We start from the raw sequence: 23115 nt of genomic DNA, 5'->3' as shown, positions 1-23115 counted from the left end.
AAGACCTGTGGTTTATAAACTGATCCTCCTGTTTAGATTCAAATAAGCTCAAGTCAAAGCTCAGAGGCTGCACTAAGCCCATACTCATAATTAAACTGCATCTTGAATATGTCATTCTGTATAGCTAAAATAACAACAAGTGTGTCTTTTTCCAGCTTGTTTGTGAGAATAGTTGCCTGCAACAATTGACATACACTCATTTTGATCAAGTTTGTCACTTTCCTCTCTATTTGTGTCTAGAAGAGGGGAAAAATGGATATTAGAAGTTTCAAATTTGAATGGGGCATAGATCAATAATTCAGCACACAGGGACATGCTCTTATGTTTGATTTCCCAACTGTTTTCCTGTCATCCATCACAACTATCACTGATATCTGCAGGAGTGGGACAGAGAGAGAATAATTTAGTGGTAGTCTATATTGCTTCTTTTTGAGGCCACAGCTGCTGTTGGCTGTAATTAGTATATCACCTTTGGTCATAATGGCTCCTTTGTGGTGACAGCGAACCTTGATCAATACAGTTCAGTGCTCTGAACATCCAGCTGTAACCTGCTGGGGTGAGGCTCTTATTGATTGAGAGGAGAGTTAGACGAGTGCCCTGTAATATGTTGGTGTGAAGTGCAATTATGGTTCTAATAATGTCCCTTAATCCATTGCTGTTTTGTCATTATAAGCATAAAATCTTAGCACCAATGTCCAATTACTGCTTCTTCCAAGATTAACCACATTAAGACTGTAGAGTGAAGTTGGTTTGAAATGAAGTGTAGGGTCACATTTGTAAATGAAATAAAAACTAAAACCAAAATCTATAATTTCAAATTCCAAATAAAAGTCTGGATCACAAGACTTCTGTACATTTGAATCATGTCTTTTTGGAATATGAAACTACACAAAGTTGTTGTTGATCATGTCAAACATAAAAGTAAATCACCCAACTTCATTCTATTAAAAAAACTTTGCACTTCTTCCCTGCAGAGAAGAACTCACTCACTCTGAGACTAGATCAAATCGTAGCTTCTGTCTCTGCTTATACCTACATTTTGCCATTTCTCTTTTCCGTTGTGACAGAACTACTTTCAATTGATTCAGCTAACCAAAAGAGCACATGTGTAAAACAGTCAGAAATGTCCCCTATGAAAAAAAAAATATATATAGATTTTTGAGATTGTAAATAAATGAGGCAGATTAGAGACAGTCAGAGTGGAACAGGCAGACATCCAGGCTCTGTACTAAACTCCATACCAATATGAATGTATGGAGTCTAAAATATTACTTGAGCTTTATTTAGTATGTGCAAAACCATAGTACGCAAAGTGCAAACTATTTCTGGGAAAATGTTGAAATATGCAAGCGCTGCATGGCATAAATTTCCCATAATGCAGTGCAAAAGTGACGCATATGATAAAGAAACTCAATCAATTTTAAGTTCAAGTGCCAGTACAGTGTTTAACTTTACGAGGTGTCATATGTTTTAGTTTATTTATTTATTTATTTATTTGTGTCACATCAATATATATCTCATTCTTGACACATCGCCATGGTGGCGCCCCTCCATTGGCCATGGGTCTTTCAGAAAGCGACACAAAATGACTCGAAATTGAATTTTCTGATGCAACAATCCACTGGATCAAATGCAAACAAATGATACAAACCACAGTCAGTTAATTCAGAAGTGTGTTGAACGATAGTAAACATAACTGAGTATGTTGTGCATGGTATAGAATTTCAAACGCAGGCCTCATTGCATTTGCTCCAACATACAGAAAACATTCAAGCTTTACTACATGTATCTCAACAGGCACAATATAAATGATGTAACAGATGCAGTTAGAAAAAAGCAGTTCTTTCAGTGAAGTGTTCATGATCCAGAGAAGAGTTACCCATGTTATTTCAGGCTTCATTGACCCTTGTTGAGACAACCTAAGTAATGTTAATTTTTTTTCTTTCTCTATCTCCTTTGTTTTTTCCTTTCCCTATTTTTGCCACCCTCCCCGTGCTTTCTTCTTACCTCCTTTTCATGTCATGCCCTCTTCCTTTCCTTTTTCTGATAACCCTTTCCTGCTTCCATCTTTGTCCTACACTTCCTCTTCTCTGCCTTTTTCCCACTTCACTCCCTAACCAGAAATTTCCCAACGAGGGTTTGGCCAACGTGGTGAGGAACGTCTTTGACTTTGACTCGTACAACAAGGACACGAGGGAAGTTCTGATCGAGGCGCTGCACAAGCACGGGATTCCCATCGGAGCCAAGCCTACCTCTGTCAAACTGGCAAAGGAGTAAGACAGGAGCACTTGATGTTAAAATCATGCACACACGCTGAAGGCACATCCAGCTTTAGATGGAACATAGAGACAGCTTCGAGCAGATCAGTGGATCACAGATAGTTTGAGCATTTCCAATAGGCCAGAACAAATATCTTTCTCTTCTTGTATTAAACAGATTAACAAAAATACACTGAAGCAGGTCAGGCCTGCTTTCTATCATACCTCACATCCTGCTAGCTGGGGTCTGTTAATTGTGTCACCGAAAAGGAGTTCTCCAGTAGCCTAATCCATGCTGGAGAACCTTTTTTCTTTCTAATGCGACCCTTTATCAAGGTTACAAATATATTTCAATCACAAGCAGTGTTCAAATATAATCATTAAGTAGTCTAACCTGCTTTCTTGAGCAGTGATCGCTGTCATGTTATCGGAAATGTATCAAAAACTTTAGATACGTGTGATTCTTAGAGTGCTGTTTGCCTCTGTTCAGCTCCAGTGGTCTGATCAGGCCCTGCCCGCCATTCCACATTAGATCCTCTGCAATCCAAAATTCGATAAGTCATTACTTCGGACACAAAATTATTTTTATTTATGAAAATTTATGCCCCTGATTGCAGGATGACAATCGTGTATCTGTAAGAATATCCATAAAAAGGTTTTACTGTTTTAGTTCATTTAACTGGTAATAATTTAGATATTTGCTAACATGTTGTGAAAGATGGATCATATTACTTTGAATTGATATAGATGATGACAAATAGTGGAAAAAATAGACAGAACCGCACGAATTCTATTTGAAGAATGCAGAGTTGCATTTAATGTTTTAGATGCTAAAGTTAACCGTTACCTCGACAACCAAAGGTTCCAAAATAGTTTGTCTCAAACGTCTTCTTTTTTTTAATTAACGGTGCCTTTATTGTAGTTTTCTAGCTGCCTTTAGAAAAACCTCTCCAGAAGCTTATCAACACAAAGTTGTTTCTGGTTTCTAAAGGCTTTTATACTCCAAATGAATGTCAGGAACAAGCGGCCCCTGCTGTGTGTCCTCACACTGGTGGCCTCGGAGGAAAAAAATTGCTCTTGAACAGACTTCAACTATTGACTCTGACATACAATGTACATGTGTGCAGGAGGTAACAAGTTTGCAGCGTAGAATGGAGCAGGAGATGATAGATTACTCAGTAGGATAAAAAGCATAAACAGAACAGTGTTTTTATAGATTCAGGTCAATATTAGGTCAATTTTTACTATTCCACATGGTTCTAGCTCAGTCATAGGCTGTTTTCATGTGTTTAAACTCAAAAACCTACATTTCAGTTCACATGGATTGCTTTGTATATGTAAACTTCTTTTTTTTTTACGCATTTGATATTTCTGACCTGAAAAATGAAACAGTTAAATTCACATTAAAGTACTTCAGAGTTAATTTACTATGCTGAACAGCCAATCAGAGTGATCCAGCCCCGATGACAATAACATGAGGAATCTGAAAGACAAGGGAGGCCTAAGGTATAAAGAAAGTAAACACAGTTTTGGTTTAGATTGTACAGAATTAGTGTCTCAGTGTGGACATCAGTTGAAGTGCATTACACTGCATTTGTGACATTTGACAATGAAATCCTTACATGCTTGAAACTGGCTGGTGCCCTTGACCCGTGGTACTGGTTTTAGACTGGAATACACTTTGAGGCTTCCATGAAGTCTACTCACTGCTTTCTGAAGTGTTAAAACGTGTAGATAATTTTACATAATTCACACACTTTAACTATTAATCATGAATAATAAATGATTCTTATATTCACTACACTGTCTAATAATGTACAGTTTTGTCTTTTGAATAAAGGAAAATATTTGTTTCATCTGTGTCCTGTGGTTTTATTCTTAAGTATCGCTTTTAAAAATTAAATTCAGTTTCATGACTAAAAAGTCAAATCTTGAAAACCAAGCAGGGCAGAAACAAGTATTTTCCTCGACCAAATTCAAAACTCATATGTAGATTATCTGCTCTATTATTTCTTTCCTGACATCATCCAAGTTTATTGGGTCTTATGTGTCTTCAGGGGGTCTGTGTTCTAGTGATTTAAAGCCCATCTTGAACAGTTTATATCAGACTAGTTGCTTTCACCACATCTTCTGTACATAAAAGCAAATATTTTGACTCTTGATTTCCAATTTTGGACATGAAACGGTATCTCTGTGCCGTGTTGCTTTTCTATTCATAGACATATTTATGGTTTGAGGACCTTCCATCCGTCAAGCCCTCTTCCAATGTTCTTGGAATGTGTGTGTTTTGTGGTCATGGTGCATCTTCCACCCCACCTGCAGCCAATAAGACTGTGGCAGCAGTCCAGCTATGATTCATGGGAAACCCAGTGAACATCTGGTCAGACACGACAAGCCGAGCAGCGACTCAAACACACACATTTATCCTGCATCTACTGGCTCTAACCTCTTTAGAGACCACTGGATCAAAGCAGAGCTCTTCTTTAAAAAAATAAAATACAGCCCATAATGAATAAAGCTTTTATCAGAAATGATTGTGGCAGTTCCACTGAGCCCTGAAAAAGATTATTTTTCTTCTACTTTAGTATAATTAAAAAGATAGTTTGACCCATATTTTTCCAACAATAACAAATCAGAGGACGGGAGCATGTGTGCATTTTATCTCAAGAAATTACATTCTTTTATTAGGCCTTATCGTTTTATTGTCTCTAGGTTGCCTTTGCCGGAAGTCAGGATGACAGGATACTGGACCACAAACCAAGGTGGCAACGCTCGCCGCAAACTGCTGTGTCCCACTGAGACGCACCCCATAGACATCAAGGTATACTTTTTCTTTTGTGATAGAGATTATCAGCTTGAATTTTAAGTGCTGCAGCAGACAGATAGACCGAATATAGAAATTATTATTATTTTTTTTAAATGATAAACTTGAATATATTATTATTATTAGTATTATTATTATTTTGTACATGAATTTATTTTATATTAATTGAAAGTTGAAAAAACAGGTGTACTACAGTGAATGACAAATCGCTCAAATCATTTCAGATAGTTACAGCTTTTTGTCTTGAGCCACAACTTCATTTCTTCATATATTGCCAGGAAATAGGAAATGTGGCTCTTTGCAAAGTTGTCTTTTGCATGTCTGGTTCATCCCTTGAGTAAGTGTCGGCTTAATGCTTTCATGATTCATAGGTCAGAGTAAAGAGGGTTAGCACAAAAAACCCAAAACATTTCTCTGAATTCATTTCAATGAAAATGATTTTAGATGAAAACTGAGCAAATACTTTCCTTTGAAAAAGAATTGCAGTTGGTGGAATATCTCACAACTAGTTTGGTTGATTAATTAGAGGTCAGTTACATGATGAGGTATAAAAGAGCATCGCAGAGACAATCCTACATTAAGAAAAATGGGAAATACCGTTTCCTTTCAGGATAACAACAACTGGTGTCCTTTAAAAAGGCTGATGCACGAACAATTAGTTCGGACATCGAACACGTTGCAAGAATCGAATTCAAAATTCTTTTTTGTTTCAATCTTTGACATTATGTGTCTGTGTTAATGTATATTCAATAAAATATAGGGTTAAGATGATTTAACTACTGCCATTTCTGCACTTTAAGCACATAATAAGCACCTTTGGGATCTGAATATTTTAGCTTAGTCATACAGACCGTCAGTTCTAAACATTAAACCCCAGTGTTGTGCGTGTGCGTGTGCGTGTGCGTGTGTGTGTGCGTGTGTGTGTATGTGTGTGTGTGTGTGTGTGTGCGTGCTTCTGTAACTGTGGGACTTGTGCCTCCAGGGCCCTGCATTTCTTCGTGTCCAGAGTTATCCCTGCAACAGACAGGAAAGCAGGGCTTTGAGCTTCACTGAGGAGAAAGCCCACTGGCAGATTCCCATGAATGAAGTTAATATCGTCTGTGATGTCACCAGCTCAGATGGTAATTACTCAAATACACACAAATGACTTACACACTCATAAGATACACTCTCAGGTCTTTCTTCTTCGATTTTGTGTTTGTTTAGGATCGTATTAAAGGATCTAACTGATAAAGTACAGATGAAATAGACAGAGAAGTAATCTTAGCAGAGGACATTTAACTCTTAGTTTCATACCTTGATCAGCCTCAACATTAGAACCACTTAACTGATGTGTATGTCCTCCTCATGCCATAAAAACAACTCTGTCCTGTCATCTGCAGCACTGTTTATATGCAGGTTACATGAATGTGAGAACTCAGAGTTTCCTGCATAAAGATCAAAACAGGATAATCAATGTTACTCTTTACCTGCTTGTGGTTTTAATGTTGTGGTCTGCTGTAGATGCACTGTTGTGCAAGAAGCTAAACACTTCAAATAAGAGAGGAAGGCGAGAGATGCCCTTTGAACTGTTCAGTGTCGCCTTAGTTTTCCACAAAGCAGAAGAAAAAACATCTGGTGGGGCTTCTTTTAACGAACATACTCCAAACCGCTGGAGCAATCGTGAGAGGACATGAGGGGAACTGAAAGTGTTAATGTAAACATGCTGAACATTTTTTTACTGAATCTCAAGATGCAACATGTTCCCTCTGCTTGTGTTCTGACAGACATGCTGTACGTTGCCATGTGTAACCCAGTGACCCTGTACTCCATGAAGGACCGGGGGGAGACAATTCACTGTATGGAACTTTATGACGTCTTCCCCAAGACCATCAGTGGTGTCTGGCAGCCTTTTGTCACGGTTGCACCACTGGGGAGTCCTCTGGAAGGACAGGTGGTGCTGCATGAGGAACAGGTGGGAGCACACACACAAGCTTGTATAACTGAATCCCACCAATCAGATGACATGAGATCCAGTAACTTTTAGAGAATGTTGCTGTGGCAGTGGGGCCAACAAACAGGGTGTATATTATTTTGTAAAAAGATAGATTTTTTTCTGTTTATTACCACATATTTTTCACCCCATGTGTTCTTCTAAGTGTTGAGGAATTGCCCTCGATGCCCATTTAAAGACAAGTTGGCTGTGAGCTCTGTGCTGGGATTCCTCAGCAGCTCTCTCATTTGGCTCGTTGGACACTGAAACATGACTTTGCCCTTTTCATTTTTTTGCATGCTTTGATCAGGCTATTTATAACTCCCATCATCAAACATACAGTTTTGGAACAGCAGTGAAATCCCCAAACCAAGAAAGGAGCTGCGATAATTTCCAGTTTCAGAGCGCAAAACATTAATATACTAATTTCCATTTTAATCGTTCATGTTATGATGTTAACACTTCGGAGAGAAAGAGATGCACAGCCACCACCTGCCTAAAATTGAGTAGGTCCTCCTCATGCCACAAAAAGAGTTCTGATCAGCCAGATCGTAGACAAAGTACAACTGAAGGTGTCTGAGGGTGTAAGTTACCAGGATGTTAGCAGATCTTTTTGGCCCTGTGGGTTACGGATTGGACTAGTTTCTCACACAAGCATCAGACTTTTGGTCATGTTCTTTGGCTTTTGCCACATAAGACGGGAGGCGGGGGGCAACAGGGGTCTACCAACCAAAACATTTTGGTAGGTAGGAAGTATCAAAGTAAAACTCATGTGGATGCTTGGATCCATGTTTTTCCATCAGAACACTGCATTGTTATCAGCAAATATATATATATTTTTAATTTAGTTATTTCATGGCAGATTGAGCAGAAAATCGTTCTGAAGAGTTTATAACTGCATCCCTTCTGCACCAGACAGTGACATTGATAAGACAAAGCATTTTCTCTTCTCATGGCTCTTTATCTTAGTAGCTTTTAGCTCGTCTTTCCCAACAGGATTTGTTTCTGATTCTCCAAAATGGGAGCACTTTGGCTGTTGTTTGCTGTGGGAAAGATACTGATTATCCATTAGTTCTTCACTCAAAAACCCACTTTATCCCTTTAACGATACCTTTGCAGATGTGCAAGTTACTCATGCAATATACACTGAAGGATGGGGGGTGCCTCCCCAATGGTCTTAGGGTTTCCTCTTTAGCCCAGAAGATGCAGTGTTCCAGATTCTGACTGCTCAGAACAAAGAACAGTTTTCCACTGTTCTGTAAGTTTTTGTAAAGTCTCTTTTTTTGTATATCCTTGTTTAGCAGCACTGTGTTATTTAAACTTTTCATTTCAGAAGAAAACCACAGATTCCTCCCAGATTAAAATAGCTGCGCACAAGTCTGTTTCTTAAAATGGTTTGGTGGTTTGCATTTGTTTGCTTTTGAATGTGTCTTACCCCATAAGACCCTGTGACAGCAGAGTGGAAGACAAGAACAATGCGTGTTCGCTTTCTCTTCAACCAGAACACTTGCACAGCTGGTGCATATTAGGCATTAGGAGGACTTCTAAAAATACTATAGTGATGGATTGTGTTTTGTCTGTCTAAAAACGAAGAGGCCCAGACAACATGAAGTTCATTCACAGGTCACTGGCCTTTCAGTGAAACCGTCACACACAAGTATACAAATACAGATGTTGGGTTTTACACCGGATTCACACACGAATGAATGCATGCACAGATGTTATGATGCAGCATTTAAGGACATACAAAAACAACAACAGTAATGCAACAGCATATAGATCACTAATGTACATAAAATATAAACAAGCACACTTTGACATGCAGGGAAAACACGTGTGCGTTCACATGCGCATAGTCCCTTTAATGGAAGTAAATGTTTAGAATCAGGAAATGGGGTTTGCCCTTTCTGAATAGCTCAGACAGTCCTCAGCACAGCAGTGTGTGTGTGTGTGTGTGTGTGTGTGTGTGTGTGTGTGTGTGTGTGTGTGTCAGGAACAGGAGGCCATAAGGAAACTATTAGTGTGAAACAGAGTAGCTGGGGCTGAGGCCAGTTCCCTTGTGGCTCCTTCTCATACAGCTCAATCGAAGATGAATCCTTGTGCGTCACAAAGCCTTTTGCGCAGTTCATCCAAAACACACACACACGCAGATATCGAAGTATACCGCCCACAAATGTACACGCCCACACAGACAATATGTCTGTATTTGAATTGAATTAAGTTGGAGTGCGGTATTCATATGAGTTGGATTTCACAGAACATCACCAGTCGGATACATGTGCCATGCTTAACTAACAGTGTCCCTGCAAGCCATTAAGAAAAAAAACTCTTCAAACTAAAATAAGATTATCCTTTCATAAGCTGGAGGAGAAGCAAGGAAACGTGGTCCGGCGAACCAAAATCCCCTCCCCTCTTCCCACTTTGTGTCAACACGGTCAACGGATGAGCTGTAATGACGTCAGCCGCATAGATGTGGGCACAACAATTTCTGATATCCACATGATGGACTCTCATTCATATGATATATTGTCCATATGAAAGAAAATTATGCTTTTATGGATTTGCTCACCATTTCAATTAAATTTGAAAATATACTGAGTGAATACTGTAGACACTAATGGAATAGGGCACTAATATTCCTATAGTACTCTCCAAAAGGTTTGAGCAAACTAAGTAGGCTTCAAAATAATGCAGTCATACAAAGCTTTGGGGAGGCAGTATTTGCACATTTCACCTTTTAAAGAGCACCGATTCTTCTCAATCCACTTGAACACACTTCTACAAGGTCCTTAAATCTCTTCCAGCAATTTTACACTGATTATGAAAGAATTATGAAAAAATGTATGATGCTGCAGCCCAGCTGGTATTTAACGCCAAGCCATGTATTTCCCTGAAAAGGTTTTTTATTTTCCAATCTTAAAATGCAGCAAACATAACTTACCACAGGTAAAACAAGAAAATAAGAGTTTTCTGCAGGCATGATCCCAAAGTTGTTTATGTATGTGGCTGATATAACTGCATTGTGTTGTGCAGTCTAATGTAAGGAGCAAGAAAGCTTACAACCAAATGGTGAGCATTTATCACATTTAGCCATAATTTCTTAACCAAGATAATTTGTCTCTTCTCTGCCAGAGTAACACGGTGCTCCATTTGGACATGATAACAGGCGCTGTGCGGAGACTCATGTTGTCTCCAGAAAGTGATCAGACTTCCTCCAGAGCCACGAACTGGTGGAACAGTAAGGAACAACAGGTCAGAGTTCTCACTGTTGGCTCATGGACTGGACTGCATTTTGAAAGCTTTTCAATCGAGTGTCCCAGATTACATTTCGAGGAATGAAAAAGAATTCATGAACAAATGATTTCAAAACAATGTTTGAAGTTTATGTATTGTATGTATTGATTGTTTGCAGGGAGGGCACAAGATGTGTCGGGATTTTTCCCACAAAAATTGGCTTCTCTTCTATAAGGAGGATGGGTATGCATTCTGGTCTAAATTAGAGTATCCACAACAGGGGTAGACAACACAATCTTGTTCATACTGTGGACACCGGCGCTGAGCTCTGTTTGTATGTGCAGCAACCAGCTAGACGTGCTGGATGTGCTTGAGGGCCGGGTTCACTCCATCTCCGTCCCCATCAACCTAAAATCGGTCTTCCTGGTTGCAGAGGACCGCTGGCTGCTGATGGAGAGCAACACCAACAAGTATGAAAATAATTCAAATTTTCCCCCCAAAGTGTCTTTGAAATGATATGACACATTGTATATTGGACTTCACAGGAAGTATCTGCTGACAAAGCCCATGCACATGACAGCTGAAGACTCTGGAGTGTGTCAGCTCCACAGCATCAGCGAGGATTCGGGCAGCTCTGGCCATGGAGTCAGCTCAGGTATATACAGGGAATGCACTTGATGTCATCAGACTTGTGACTGGACTCTGGTAAAAAAAAAAGACAGCTCACTCAATGGCCACAGACTGTTTGATCAGCTGGAAAACACAGAAAACATGTCTGAAAAGCTTTCAACTGCTTTAACAGGGTTAGAAAGAAGTTAGTTTGTAGAACTTTGTGAAAAGAAAACCTAAGAGAAAACATGGATTTTCAGAGACTTTTCCACCATTCACAGAGACGACTGGAGTGATGGTTGGATGTTAGTGACTCGTGACAACCTTAGAGGAACAATAGCAGGTCTATTCTGCAAGTGAAATTTTTGCAGATTGACTTTACATTTAAAATTTGCTCATAATATTTTCAGATTAAGTGATTGACGATGGGATGGATGGTTAATCGCACTTGTAACCCACCATTGTAATCCTGATCCCCAGATTTATGAGTCAAATATTTCATGTTAGACATGTTAGAAATTGATTAATGGGAAAAAGCTTATTGGAGTCCACAATAAAAACATTTTAACTGTCTTATGACTCCTCACTTTTTGCTTTCAGTTTTCAATTTAAAAGTTTGAATAAATCAAAAGATGTTAGTCACACCTGTCCGTAAACAACCAGAACATCGATTAGGGTCTTTGCAGCCTTCTTCTCCGACAATTTCCCACTTTGAAGTACAACCAGACATCCGGACTTTTATCCTCTTTCAGGCCTTGCTTTGTGAATTTTCCTGGTGTAGAAATGAGTTCCATATTTAGGTCTGTGGTCCACAGATTCTTTGGTAGGTCGCAGAGATTCCAGTTGAGACCAACTGCTTTTAATTTGAGATGATATTCATTATACTTACATAATTATATACTCGCATCGTTGGACTGGCGGCGGCAAGGATGCTGAATGTTTAGCCACTCGGGGGCCATCAATTCATGAAGCTTTTCTCAGATCTTACAACTGATGTGTAACTTTTATATACTTCCTACTTGTTTCCATCAAGACTTGTTTGCAGTTGCTCCTCAGAAAGTTTTGATGGAAACAAAAAGTAAAATATTATTTTTAGATATGTTCTGATGTAGCATCATGTGACTCACATGACTTCATACTTTCTGCATTTAGAGAATAAATCATGGCCAGTATTCACTGACATGTGAAACATGTTAAAACAGTTAATACAGGGCCAAGGTAACTAGCTCCAATTTACTTAGTTTATTGCTGCTACATACGAAATAACCTCTGGTGACACTACGCAGCCCAGTGTGTTTGCTCTAATTCAGGTAATGGATACACATTGTCACTGTTGTAATATTTCAAAGAGTTTGCCTGATATTAGCTTACAATTTACTGATGAAATAAATTAAATAAACAACAAAGTACACAGATGCAGTGCAGTCTTCAGAGGTGTTTTTGCTGTTCTTTTCCTTTCTCTTTGCTCATTAATCTCTCACTGTGTCTGGTCCTTTTACTTCCTCCATCCCAGCTGAGGTGTCGATACCACAGATGGTGTCTAGTGAGCAGCTACCCAATGAGAACCTCAGCACCGCTCTCGACCAGAAGATTGTCTCCCCGAACCGGCTGCTGGTTGACACCGGCTCATTTGCACGGATCATTGTGGGCTTTCCAGACCTCATGGTGAGATTACAAGTGGACATGGGGAAGTTAATCATAGGTTGAGCTAATAATGTGACAGGAATGCTGCACTGCATGCATTCTAAACACCAATGAGAGACTTAAAACTGAAATTCTTCCAGTGAATGTACACAAAGTAGAGGACATTTGTAGTTCAGTAAATATTCATGTTTCAAATCCCGCAACACTTAAAAGGACTCTTTTGCAGATGATTAATGACATGAGCAGAGGACATAAAACAAAGTAGGGTGATTGGTTTAGTCACGTGCTCATGATGTGGGTGGTCAAGCCGATCTGAAGATTATTAATGTTTTTACAGCTCGAATACACAACTGCATGACTCATGTATGAGTGGTGACATTCTGTTGTTGATGTCTTTTCTTGACCAGTCCCCTAATGAGGTATACAGCTTTAAGAGGCCTGTTGACCTGACAGCGATGAAGAGCAGTGAAAGTGGGGCTCACATGTTCTTTAAGGGCGGGCTTCAAAGCAGCAAAGCCAAACGGGAGAACTGTGTCAGTCTGCTCTCAGCCAATCAGGTGGTCCGAGCCATCCCACCCAGCAAAGTGCCCATGAAAGAGATCTACCCTAAAGGTAAAGAGTTCAGATCGTATACAGTGCACAGTGAAAATGAGTACACCCCTGTTGAAAAGTAACATTTTGAACAATATTTTAATACACACACAAGTTATTCCCAAAACGTGCATAGAGTAAGTTTAATACAACATCTGTTGAGCTTACAACAGAAAAGAAAGGTCAATAATATAACTTAAATGACATATTTGTCCATTTTTGTGAAATTATGCTGGTGCAAAAGTGAGTACACCCCTATGTTAAACTCCCTGAGAATGGGCCGTGTTGGCCCGAAATGTCATGAAATGAAAAGGCATTAAAAGGGAGGTCATCGTTGTGCGTTTCATCCTTGCCTTACATTGAAATTTTACATTTTGAGTCTGCACCAGGCTAAAAGAGACGTGTGTGAGATTTGACTGAAATCCTATGGAGAGTATCATGATCTGCTTCAGTAGTCACAGTACATGTTGACAAGCATGTTTCTTTTGGTGAAATTCAGCTTCCTACTGTTGATGGCATCCATACAGCCCCAAACCATGTCACTCCCACTACTATGCTTGACTTTAAGCATGGGGCACTTTTCTTTGTACAAATCACTTTTTACCAACACATGCTTGACACCATCTAAAGCAAATTTGTTCATCTTGGTGTCATCAGATCACAGGACATGGTTCCAGCAATCCATATCCTTAGTTTGTTTGTCTCTGATGAGACAATGATAAACAAATTTGCTTTCGCTGGTGTCAAGCATGTGTGGTGGTAAAAAGTGATTTGTACAAAGAAAAGTGCCCCATGCTTAAAGTCAAGCATAGTAGTGGGAGTGACATGGTTTGGGGCTGTATGGATGCCATCAACAGTAGGAAGCTGAATTTCACCAAAAGAAACATGCTTGTCAACATGTACTGTGACTACTGAAGCAGATCATGATACTCTCCATAGGATTTCAGTCAAATCTCACACACGTCTCTTTTAGCCTGGTGCAGACTCAAAATGTAAAATTTCAATGTAAGGCAAGGATGAAACGCACAACGATGACCTCCCTTTTAATGCCTTTTCATTTCATGACATTTCGGGCCAACACGGCCCATTCTCAGGGAGTTTAACATAGGGGTGTACTCACTTTTGCACCAGCATAATTTCACAAAAATGGACAAATATGTCATTTAAGTTATATTATTGACCTTTCTTTTCTGTTGTAAGCTCAACAGATGTTGTATTAAACTTACTCTATGCACGTTTTGGGAATAACTTGTGTGTGTATTAAAATATTGTTCAAAATGTTACTTTTCAACAGGGGTGTACTCATTTTCACTGTGCACTGTAGATGGTCATGAATGAGTTCAGATTGGAAATGTAATTTGTTTGTAAATGCTTGCTTCTTTGTCACTCAGATGTTACACCTCCAATGACAGCAGCGTACCTGGAGGTGGCGGATCTTAACTCCAAAAAGCTCAAATATATTCCTGTCCCCAGGTAAACAGAGTCCACCTGATTTCTGACTGTGCCTCTGTCTGCAAAGCCTTCAGAACAAGTTCCTGAATCTGCATACTCTACCACCACCTTGTGGTGAAATGCATTGAGAAGAGCAAAAACTCAAATCAGAAATACAAATAAACCTAAAGGAGTTTGTATAGTCCAGTACTTATTTTTGTTTTGTTTCTTTTCCAGACTCTTTTATTTGCTTTTAAGAACTTTCATTTCATAGTCATTGTATGATTTTTTTATTTTTTATTCTTACATTAACTTTGACTTTATTCCATTGCAGACAGTATTAACCCATACCATTTATGTTGGGCTTTTCCTTTTATTTAGTATACAACCCGCACCATGGACTTGTTGCTGATAATAGTCTGGATGCTCCTTTTGGTCTTTGGTCCGGAACACACGCCTGACTACACTGTGTGATGATCTGTGTAATGGTCGATCCCGCCACTTGACCACGTTAATATAAGGCTTCTTTTTTTGCAGAGTCCATCCATTAATTTTCTATACGCGCTTAATCCAATTCAGGGCCGTGGGGGGGCTGGAGCCTAACCCAGCTTATAAGGAGAGAGGCGGGGTACACCCTGGACACGTCACCAGTCCATCACAGGGCTACACAGAGATTACATTGATTTTAAACAGTTCAATGATTTTCTCAGACATTTGTGGACAAACTGGAAATCCTCTGTCTTTTATGGATGCTGCTTTGGTACAAAATCATGACAGCCGTCACCTGTTTGAAATAACATCAGAATTATTTTTTCTAATTAGCTTATTATTGGCTCTAAATTGTCCCCGTCCCAACTGTTTTGGAATGTGGTGCAGGCCTGAAATACAAAATTTTATATATGTTAACAAATGAAATTAAGTTAAAATAAAGATATAACTTGAAATCTCTTGGGTTCATACTATTTGCAGCCAAATAATAATTTAAGTAAGTGTAAGAATCTAGGCTTTTTTTTTTTTTCTCTTTGCATTATCCGTACCATCTGCACTTCCCTTAACTTGTAATAGATATTAATACAAATGGCATTCCACAGTGAAAACTTTCTCTAAGAAGCTAATGTCATCATTTGCCCTCTTTATGATTGGCAGGTCAAAGACTGTGTCTCCCTACACCAGCTGGCTGTCCAAGGTGTCAGAATGTGATGTGCTGATAGCTGCTCTTGGTTCTGGAAGCGTCGTCACAGTAGATATGGGCGGGTACGTCCGGCTGTGGGAGACGGGATTGGACAGCCTGCAGCGGTCTCTGATGGAGTGGAGGAACATGATTGGGACAGAGGATGGCAGACCCATACAGGTAATTTGACAAAGAAGTATCTATCTTGGATACCTGATCTGATTAAAATAAATGCTTGCGGCCTGCAGTTTCTTTAAACACCACTGAGGGGCGTTGCTACTTTAAAAATAACTGCTGTGAGTGGAGTCTCGGCTTGACGTCTCTCTGCATGTTTTCCTCCTCCTTTCAGAGTATTCCCTGAACATTCCCCATTTTATGAGGGACAAAGTGTTTTCAGCCCCAAAATGTATTTCTGTACTCAGTGTACAGCACTATATAACCACTGTACAGCTTTCCCAATGTGGGCAAGCGTGAATGAAGGAGCATTGTGGTGATGATGCAATGGGTTTGACCCTAAGCATGGGTCAGAACAGTCAGACCATTCACACTGAGACAGCATTGTTCAGGTGCCCACATGTGCACACAGACAGAGACATTCTTCAGATAATGTAGCCTTGCAGACTCGAGATGCATTATCTGCAGATCTGTGTTGGGCACAAGGCAGTGAAGGAAGAGAAGTCCTGACATGGCCTGAAATGATGCTTTCACGGAGACTGATTATTAAACTTGATGTCTCTTATCAGAGACGGTGAAATCTCTCATCATCTCAACATGAAATGACCTTTTGGGTTTTGAATAGCTGATATACATACATAAACTTTATATTTGGTGCTCCAAAAACTATCACAGGGTCTTTTTTTTTTTTAAGGGAAATTATAGTCATTAATAGAAACACTCCCTTACACCTTGCACACCTGCAAAGCAAACAGGGCCTCTCTCTGGCCTAGATTCCTCAGTAGTCAGGCCGTCTTTGATGGGGCACCTTGAGCCCACCATAGGTCAGAGTTGGACAGAGGCTGCCTGTGCTCCATGTCAGCTCTCTGCAAGCAACAGTGCTTCTTCTGTATTTTAAACATACCTGCCCAAAACTTTCTGTGTGTATATGTCACATTACCAAACTGTTTACAAAAGTCAAGTCCATACGCGTTTGCGCACAGCACACATGTAACGCTTGCGAACTTCCAGAGTTCAACAGTCCGATTTATTTCTACTTAAATAAGTAATAAAAGAAAGGAAACTTCCTCCTCACCTTTTTCACTTTTCACAGATGGTTGATAAGTTTATTGAGCAAACAACGTGCCCTCCAGTTACTTATATATTACCCCACTTTTATGCCTACATTCATTCCTAGAAAGCGCCTCCTGGCTCAGTCTGATCTCACACATTTACAACAGTGTGGACACGGATGCAGATACACACAACACAAGGTGCTCCTGGTGCTTGTGCTCTCAGGTAGATCCCCGCAGGTATCCAGCATCATCACGCAGCAGTCCAGTCACTCAACCTGACATTTATCTGGACCGAATGATTGTTTTATACCTGTATGTCAGTGTGTATGTTATCTTTTTTACTCTACTGGTTGGCCACCTGCCACCATTTTCCCTCCATGCTCTTGTCCTGCTAAAGCAAGCTTATCAGTTGCACTCATATACATGTAGACACATGCTTGCTCCTTCAAAGTTCAGCACTCTTCTTCAAATATGCGAATAGCATTGTGCAACAGACAACATCTATTGCGTGTTTCTCTGTGTTTTCCTTCCTTCATTTCTTTTCCTCTTAAAAGAGACATATTCTGTCCTTTTTTTCACAAGTTAACACAATGTCCTGAGCTATTGGTGAAATGACATCTGGGACATGGTTTGGTTCAAATGCAGCTCCCTTTTTAGATGCGTCTTTACAGCTCTGTTCATGGCGCCCGTTTTTAGGTGGTGGAAGGAGCCACTCGGCCCCCTCCGGCCCTTTCTTCCACGGAGAGTTCCTGCTTTGAGATGAGTTGCTCAGCTTTATGATACCATGGAAACAGAAATTTGGAAAGAAATTACACTCAGTAAACCCTGAAACATATTATTACCATAAGAGTGCATACACACCAAACTGAAAGGAAAATATTTTTTATTCTAAAATATTTACAGTTTCCTCGTCCACAAATAGTTGGAACTGATCCATTTTTAAGAACAATCTTTTTCAAATCATGCCATGAAGTGGCCCATGTTGTTCAACACTGCTCTGCAAATAGAAACGCTGAAGTAAGGTGACAGCCAGCCTTGGATAAATCACATCATAATTCCTGCGTCAGAGCTTCACTGTTGATCCATTCCTTCTTAATTTATTCAAGTATTAAGCGGCTAACATAAACAAATGTTACTGGTATGGGTAACTTTTTACAGAGTTTTTCTTTTTAATGGCTGAAAAGCTGTGCACTAACACTACTGCATTCGATACAAGTGGGAACTTGGAATTCCCAATGTACGTCTGGAAAAATAATCAGAGCCGTTGCCAACGAGAAGTCAGATTTCCAAGTCAGAGTATAAAACTTTATACAAAGTACAGATGAAGCATTATTAGTTTTCTTAAGAGAACTATCTTAACTGCTGGTGAGAATTTACTATTCATAGCAAAGTAAAGTAGCAAAAGCAAAAGAGCTGAGACTTCCTACTTCAGAGGTACAGCAAATGCAGCATTAAGTTGTGCATTGAACAGAGAAGAGAAGAGTGGAATCTACTCTAAGCTGATTCTGTGATGTTACATAATCCAGGAAATCTTAACATCTCACAGATTGATGTATTTTCAGACCAAGGTGGTGCCAAACAAATTGACAAAGCTGTGTTATGTCTAAAGCTTTTGAGTTGGTCTTTACTTCAGATACCCAAATATATGCTCCAAAACAAAGTTTGTATTTTTATTAATTTCATAATGTGGGGGCCACATTAAGTTCCACCAAGTTCCATCCTCAAGTTCCGCATTATTTGAACCCTTTGATAAAGTTTAGTTTTGAAGCATCTAAACGTACAACACATTCGAAAAGTCACAGAAGCATTGACTGTTTCAGAATAAATCATATACCGTTGACAGACTTGCAAATGTTCGAAATTTCATGCATAGGCATGTATTTTTCCTAACACATACTAACATGCACTCAGGTTCATTCTGGGGCACGCATTTACTCACAAAAAGCTCTCAGAAGTGGACTGATGCACATGTGTGACTTCATCCAAAAGCACACACACATAAATCACTCTCTGTCTTTAGGCGTCTAAAGGGGGATTCAGAAATTTATGAGGCTATTAATCCTACAAGACCAGGCGTAGACCACAGATGAGAGAAAGAGAGACTCAGTGGGTGAAGAACAGAAAGACAGGAGGGAGGGGGTAAGACGCCGATTCCCACAGTCATAAAAGTCAGATTTCCTCCATGATACCATCCACCCTCACTCTCTTGGTCTGTCCTCTCCTTCTTTTTTAGCTTTTTTGTCCTAGGTGCCAACGTTAACTAATACTTCACACTGGGACTAGTAGCAACAGCAACATAACGAATGATAATGTAAGAAAGACACTCCCTGAAAGAAGACCATTGGAAGATATTTGCACATCAACATCAGGGAGATGTGAAAAGTGTCTCACTTCCCTTCAGTTCTAAAACATTTACATTATTTAGTGGCTGTTTGTAAGATGCCCCTTAAAAAACTTGACCTGGTATAATCCTTAGGTAAGGATGCATTAACACCAGAGAATATGCCATATTTTTGTTCTTTGGCTCACCCTACAGTTGTCGGATGCAACACCACTGTCATACAAACAAATCTCTGTAAGCCCTGCACTTGTCCAACCATTCACATGAATCTAACATCATGCTAAAGGGGCCACAAAGACGCCATAAACAGCCCACAAAAATGTAAAGTGACTGCACAGCAAAATGGTGTGGTGCTGGGTTGGAAACCAATGTTGTGAAATGTAGTATCTCAGTCTCCAGGCACTCTAGGGAAGTTTCTGACCTGGGAATGTGCAGAACAAAAGTCAGTGCACTCAAAAAGGTTCTCTAGCGTTGCTTTAAATTCCAACCTACACTGAACAAACCGATGATCAACTGTCATCAGATTCAAACTTGTCTTTTCCAGCGCTTTAACATCATAGATGGAAAAGAAAGTCCCCCGGTTGAAGTACAAAATATCGAGACATTAAACTTTGACACACAAGCCATAACCATAATGCAGCTGCGGTGCATGAGTGCCCCATGAGTCCTTCACATCCAGAATGAGAACATGAAGCGAGTATAACAGCTCTACAAGCCTCACAGAGCTCAAAATGGGGAAGCTATAAACCATCTGTCATCATTTTTCTTAACCTAAAATTAGACGATTAGTCACCTATTTACTGGTTTTGACAAGGCCAGAATGGAGTCCATTATCAGAGTGATGAGACAGTCATGTGTTATTCTGTCACCAGCGTGACAGTTTTAGCTATATACGGCGTGACGACATGGATGGATTACTGAAACAAGACAGTGATGAGGAAATCCTGCTAGCTCAGTTTCCTCTCTGACAGATGGATTTTGGAGACGAGAGAGGTTTCAGGGACCAGCCCCCGTTTGACTTGATGGTAGTGGTTCTGTTTGTCGAGTGCTCATAATCACTATCATGAACAGAAGGAGATGTCTAGCAGCAGAGCAGCTGAGCGTCTGTAGCTATATTCCTGCATCAGGGGCATACCTGCACTTCCCAGCATGATACAGGCATGTGTGCAGCAGAGCTCATGTTCTGTTACTGTGTTTTCGCCGGACGCGGTGTGTGACTCATCCCCAAACATATTTGCGTTGGGCTGTAATCGGATAGCAGTCACATGGTTGAGGTGAGCTGCTGAAGGTGATCTGCAGTGATGCAAGTGACTCAAACTTTTGACCCTTTACCTAACCACAAATCTATGGGGCTGAGGTCTCTCTGGTTACTGAGCTTAATACTGCTTCATCCACCAGAACATTTGTTACTAATGCTGGACTAATGGAGGGTTCTGTTTCTACACATAAATTCAAGTCAATTCAGCTTGTTTATGCTACGCAGATATATCATTCATAATTCATAAAGAGTTGCCTAGCTAAGGAATCCAATGGATCACATCAAAACTCCAGTTCAGTTTGTACTGACATATAGTAGAAAGTGGTGGATAACAGTGGAGAGGAAAAACTCCCTCTTAACAGGAAGACACCTGTGCAGAATTACACTCATGGAGTTTGGCCATCTGCCTCAAACTGGTTGGGAGGTGAGAAGACAAGACAGAGACACAAACAAACAAACAAACAAACACAGCAACACAAAGAGAAAGTAAAACACAAAGTTCATGACAATACTAAGCACATATACCTACATAGAGACTAAAGACAGTAGAAGAGAGATGCATCAAGGAGTCTAAGCATATATTATAACTGAAAGGATGGCTCAGTCACCTGCAAGTTTTATACCTAATCTCAAAGATAGAGAGGGTGTCTGCCTCCTGACCCAAAGTGGCAGCTGGTTCTGCAAAAAAAAGGATGCCGACCACCAAAGGCTCCACCTCCCATTCTACTTTAAAAAACTTTCAGTTGCACAAATAAGCCCTAAAATGAAGAATTCTGTTGGAAAATAATGGATCTATAAGTTATTTAAGATACAATTGAGTTTGGTCAACAAGGTTTTCACATGTGAGGAGGATATTTTATTTTATTATGAAGAGAAACTAAAATTGGCGAAACAGAATCTATCCTGCTAGGTCAGCTGGAGGCTTTTCAGAGAATATTTGGGACAGCCCAATATTAAAGAATGACAGTAGTCCAATCATGAAGTAAGGCCTGGCCTTGTCAGTTAGAAACATATTAATTGGCAGTGTTGGGTTTAGCATCTTCCTCAAGGATACTACGGTGTGAAATGGACAAGTCGGGGAACAAACCATCAACCTTCCAATTGAAGAATGACCTCTCTACCTCCTGAGCTACAGCCCCCATCCTGTGTAACATTCCCTAATGCTGTTTCAGCTATGATGTGCCCTGAATCATGACTGAAACTCTTCAAACAGAGTATTTCTCTGCAAGTGATATTAAAGGGAACATTAGGTCCAGGTCTGTAATTGGCTACCATTCCTGGATCAATAGTTGTTTTTATTTACAGGCTTAATTACAGCTGCCTTAAAAGCCAGAGGTACATAGCCTGTCAACAAAGATAGATTGATCAGATCCAGTATGTTTCTAATACAAAAAATCTGATGAGAAAGAAGCTGTATGAGACTGAGGATGTTTCTCTTGTTAAAGACCCTGCCTGACTTTTACTGCCCAGCTATGAGTGGTCAGTGAAGATTATCTTATGCGTCATGTTGTCGACAGTAAACACAGCTGGTCTGAAGACATGATCGTGGTGTTACTGAATGTCAAGTATTATCTTGTCCTTATAATCTGACATGGTGTATATCAGACTCACTGTTAATCTGAACTATATATCGAGAGGCCTGCTGATACAGCAGCCTCTTGTTGGAGCTCTGAGCTCCTCTGTGTGACAGTTTGAGGTGTGGACAGCGGGTCAGTACAAGGAGGGGAGGGGCCCTTCTCAGTTGAACTGCTGCACTGTCTTGATAAGTCTTTGTGCATCTTTTAAAAAAAAAAAAAACAGTAAAAAATCAAAAACAGCAATGATAATTACTTGCACACTCAGAGCCATCCATCCAGTTTTTACAAGAAAATCATCCCCCACAGATACATTCAGATTCCTGCTGTACCCAAGAATGCAGCCGAACCACAGAGAATACACTGAACTACCCCTTTCTCTGTTGTTCTTTCATGTGTGCCAGACTCTGGCCGCCTGCCTCGCCTCAGTGTGAGAGCCAGAGTGCTGATTTTGGCTATGATGGAGAGATACAACTAAAAATGTAGTGTTAACCTCTTTGTGCATTCACTCCTTTCCTCGCCAACGCTGTCCTGCAGAGAGAGCCTGCTTTGTGTTTCTGCTAAGACCTCAGACCTTAGAGATAGAAACTCCTTTAATTCTGCTTTCACTGTGTGGAAGGTAACAAACAGTTAAGGGCTGGTTAATGGCTCCCACATACTAATGTAATTAGATTAACACAAACAGGAGGTTTAGAAATTTAATTATCATTGTGTGGATTTTCTCATCTTAGAATTTTAAATACAGATCAGTCAGCTGAGTACCTTGTATATACAACATTTTACTAACAAAATGCATAAATACCTTTTTTTCAGATAACAATCCAAAGGGACAGTGACCTGGACGTTTCTGCCCCAAAACATGGCAAGATTGATGCAAATAATGATCCTCACTTTGGGGGAAACCAGTGGGCGGGAGGCACAGGTAACACATGTTTCCTGGATCTGGCACTAAACCTCCACCTTCTTAACCTCTGTAGTG

The 23115-nt window shown here is 40.0% G+C and overlaps 1 protein-coding gene across 1 annotated transcript in view; it reads left to right on the top strand.

The window, feature by feature from the left end:
• The window catches only part of vwa8 (von Willebrand factor A domain containing 8), a 69668-nt gene that overhangs the window by 31775 nt on the left and 14778 nt on the right, over positions 1–23115 (top strand). The window contains exons 26-38 of the mRNA XM_075480162.1: positions 2122–2273; positions 4971–5079; positions 6065–6203; positions 6849–7036; positions 10187–10306; positions 10467–10531; positions 10633–10758; positions 10834–10943; positions 12411–12562; positions 12949–13153; positions 14524–14605; positions 15710–15914; positions 22950–23058. Of these exons, the coding sequence (XP_075336277.1) occupies positions 2122–2273; positions 4971–5079; positions 6065–6203; positions 6849–7036; positions 10187–10306; positions 10467–10531; positions 10633–10758; positions 10834–10943; positions 12411–12562; positions 12949–13153; positions 14524–14605; positions 15710–15914; positions 22950–23058 (1762 nt within the window). The remainder of the gene's footprint in view (positions 1–2121; positions 2274–4970; positions 5080–6064; positions 6204–6848; positions 7037–10186; positions 10307–10466; positions 10532–10632; positions 10759–10833; positions 10944–12410; positions 12563–12948; positions 13154–14523; positions 14606–15709; positions 15915–22949; positions 23059–23115) is intronic.

The sequence above is a fragment of the Odontesthes bonariensis genome, chromosome 12, assembly GCF_027942865.1.
Source record: "Odontesthes bonariensis isolate fOdoBon6 chromosome 12, fOdoBon6.hap1, whole genome shotgun sequence".
Taxonomy (NCBI): Eukaryota; Metazoa; Chordata; class Actinopteri; order Atheriniformes; family Atherinopsidae; genus Odontesthes; species Odontesthes bonariensis.
Note: the sequence above shows the minus strand (reverse complement) of the source record. Positions and strands in the feature narration are given on the sequence as shown.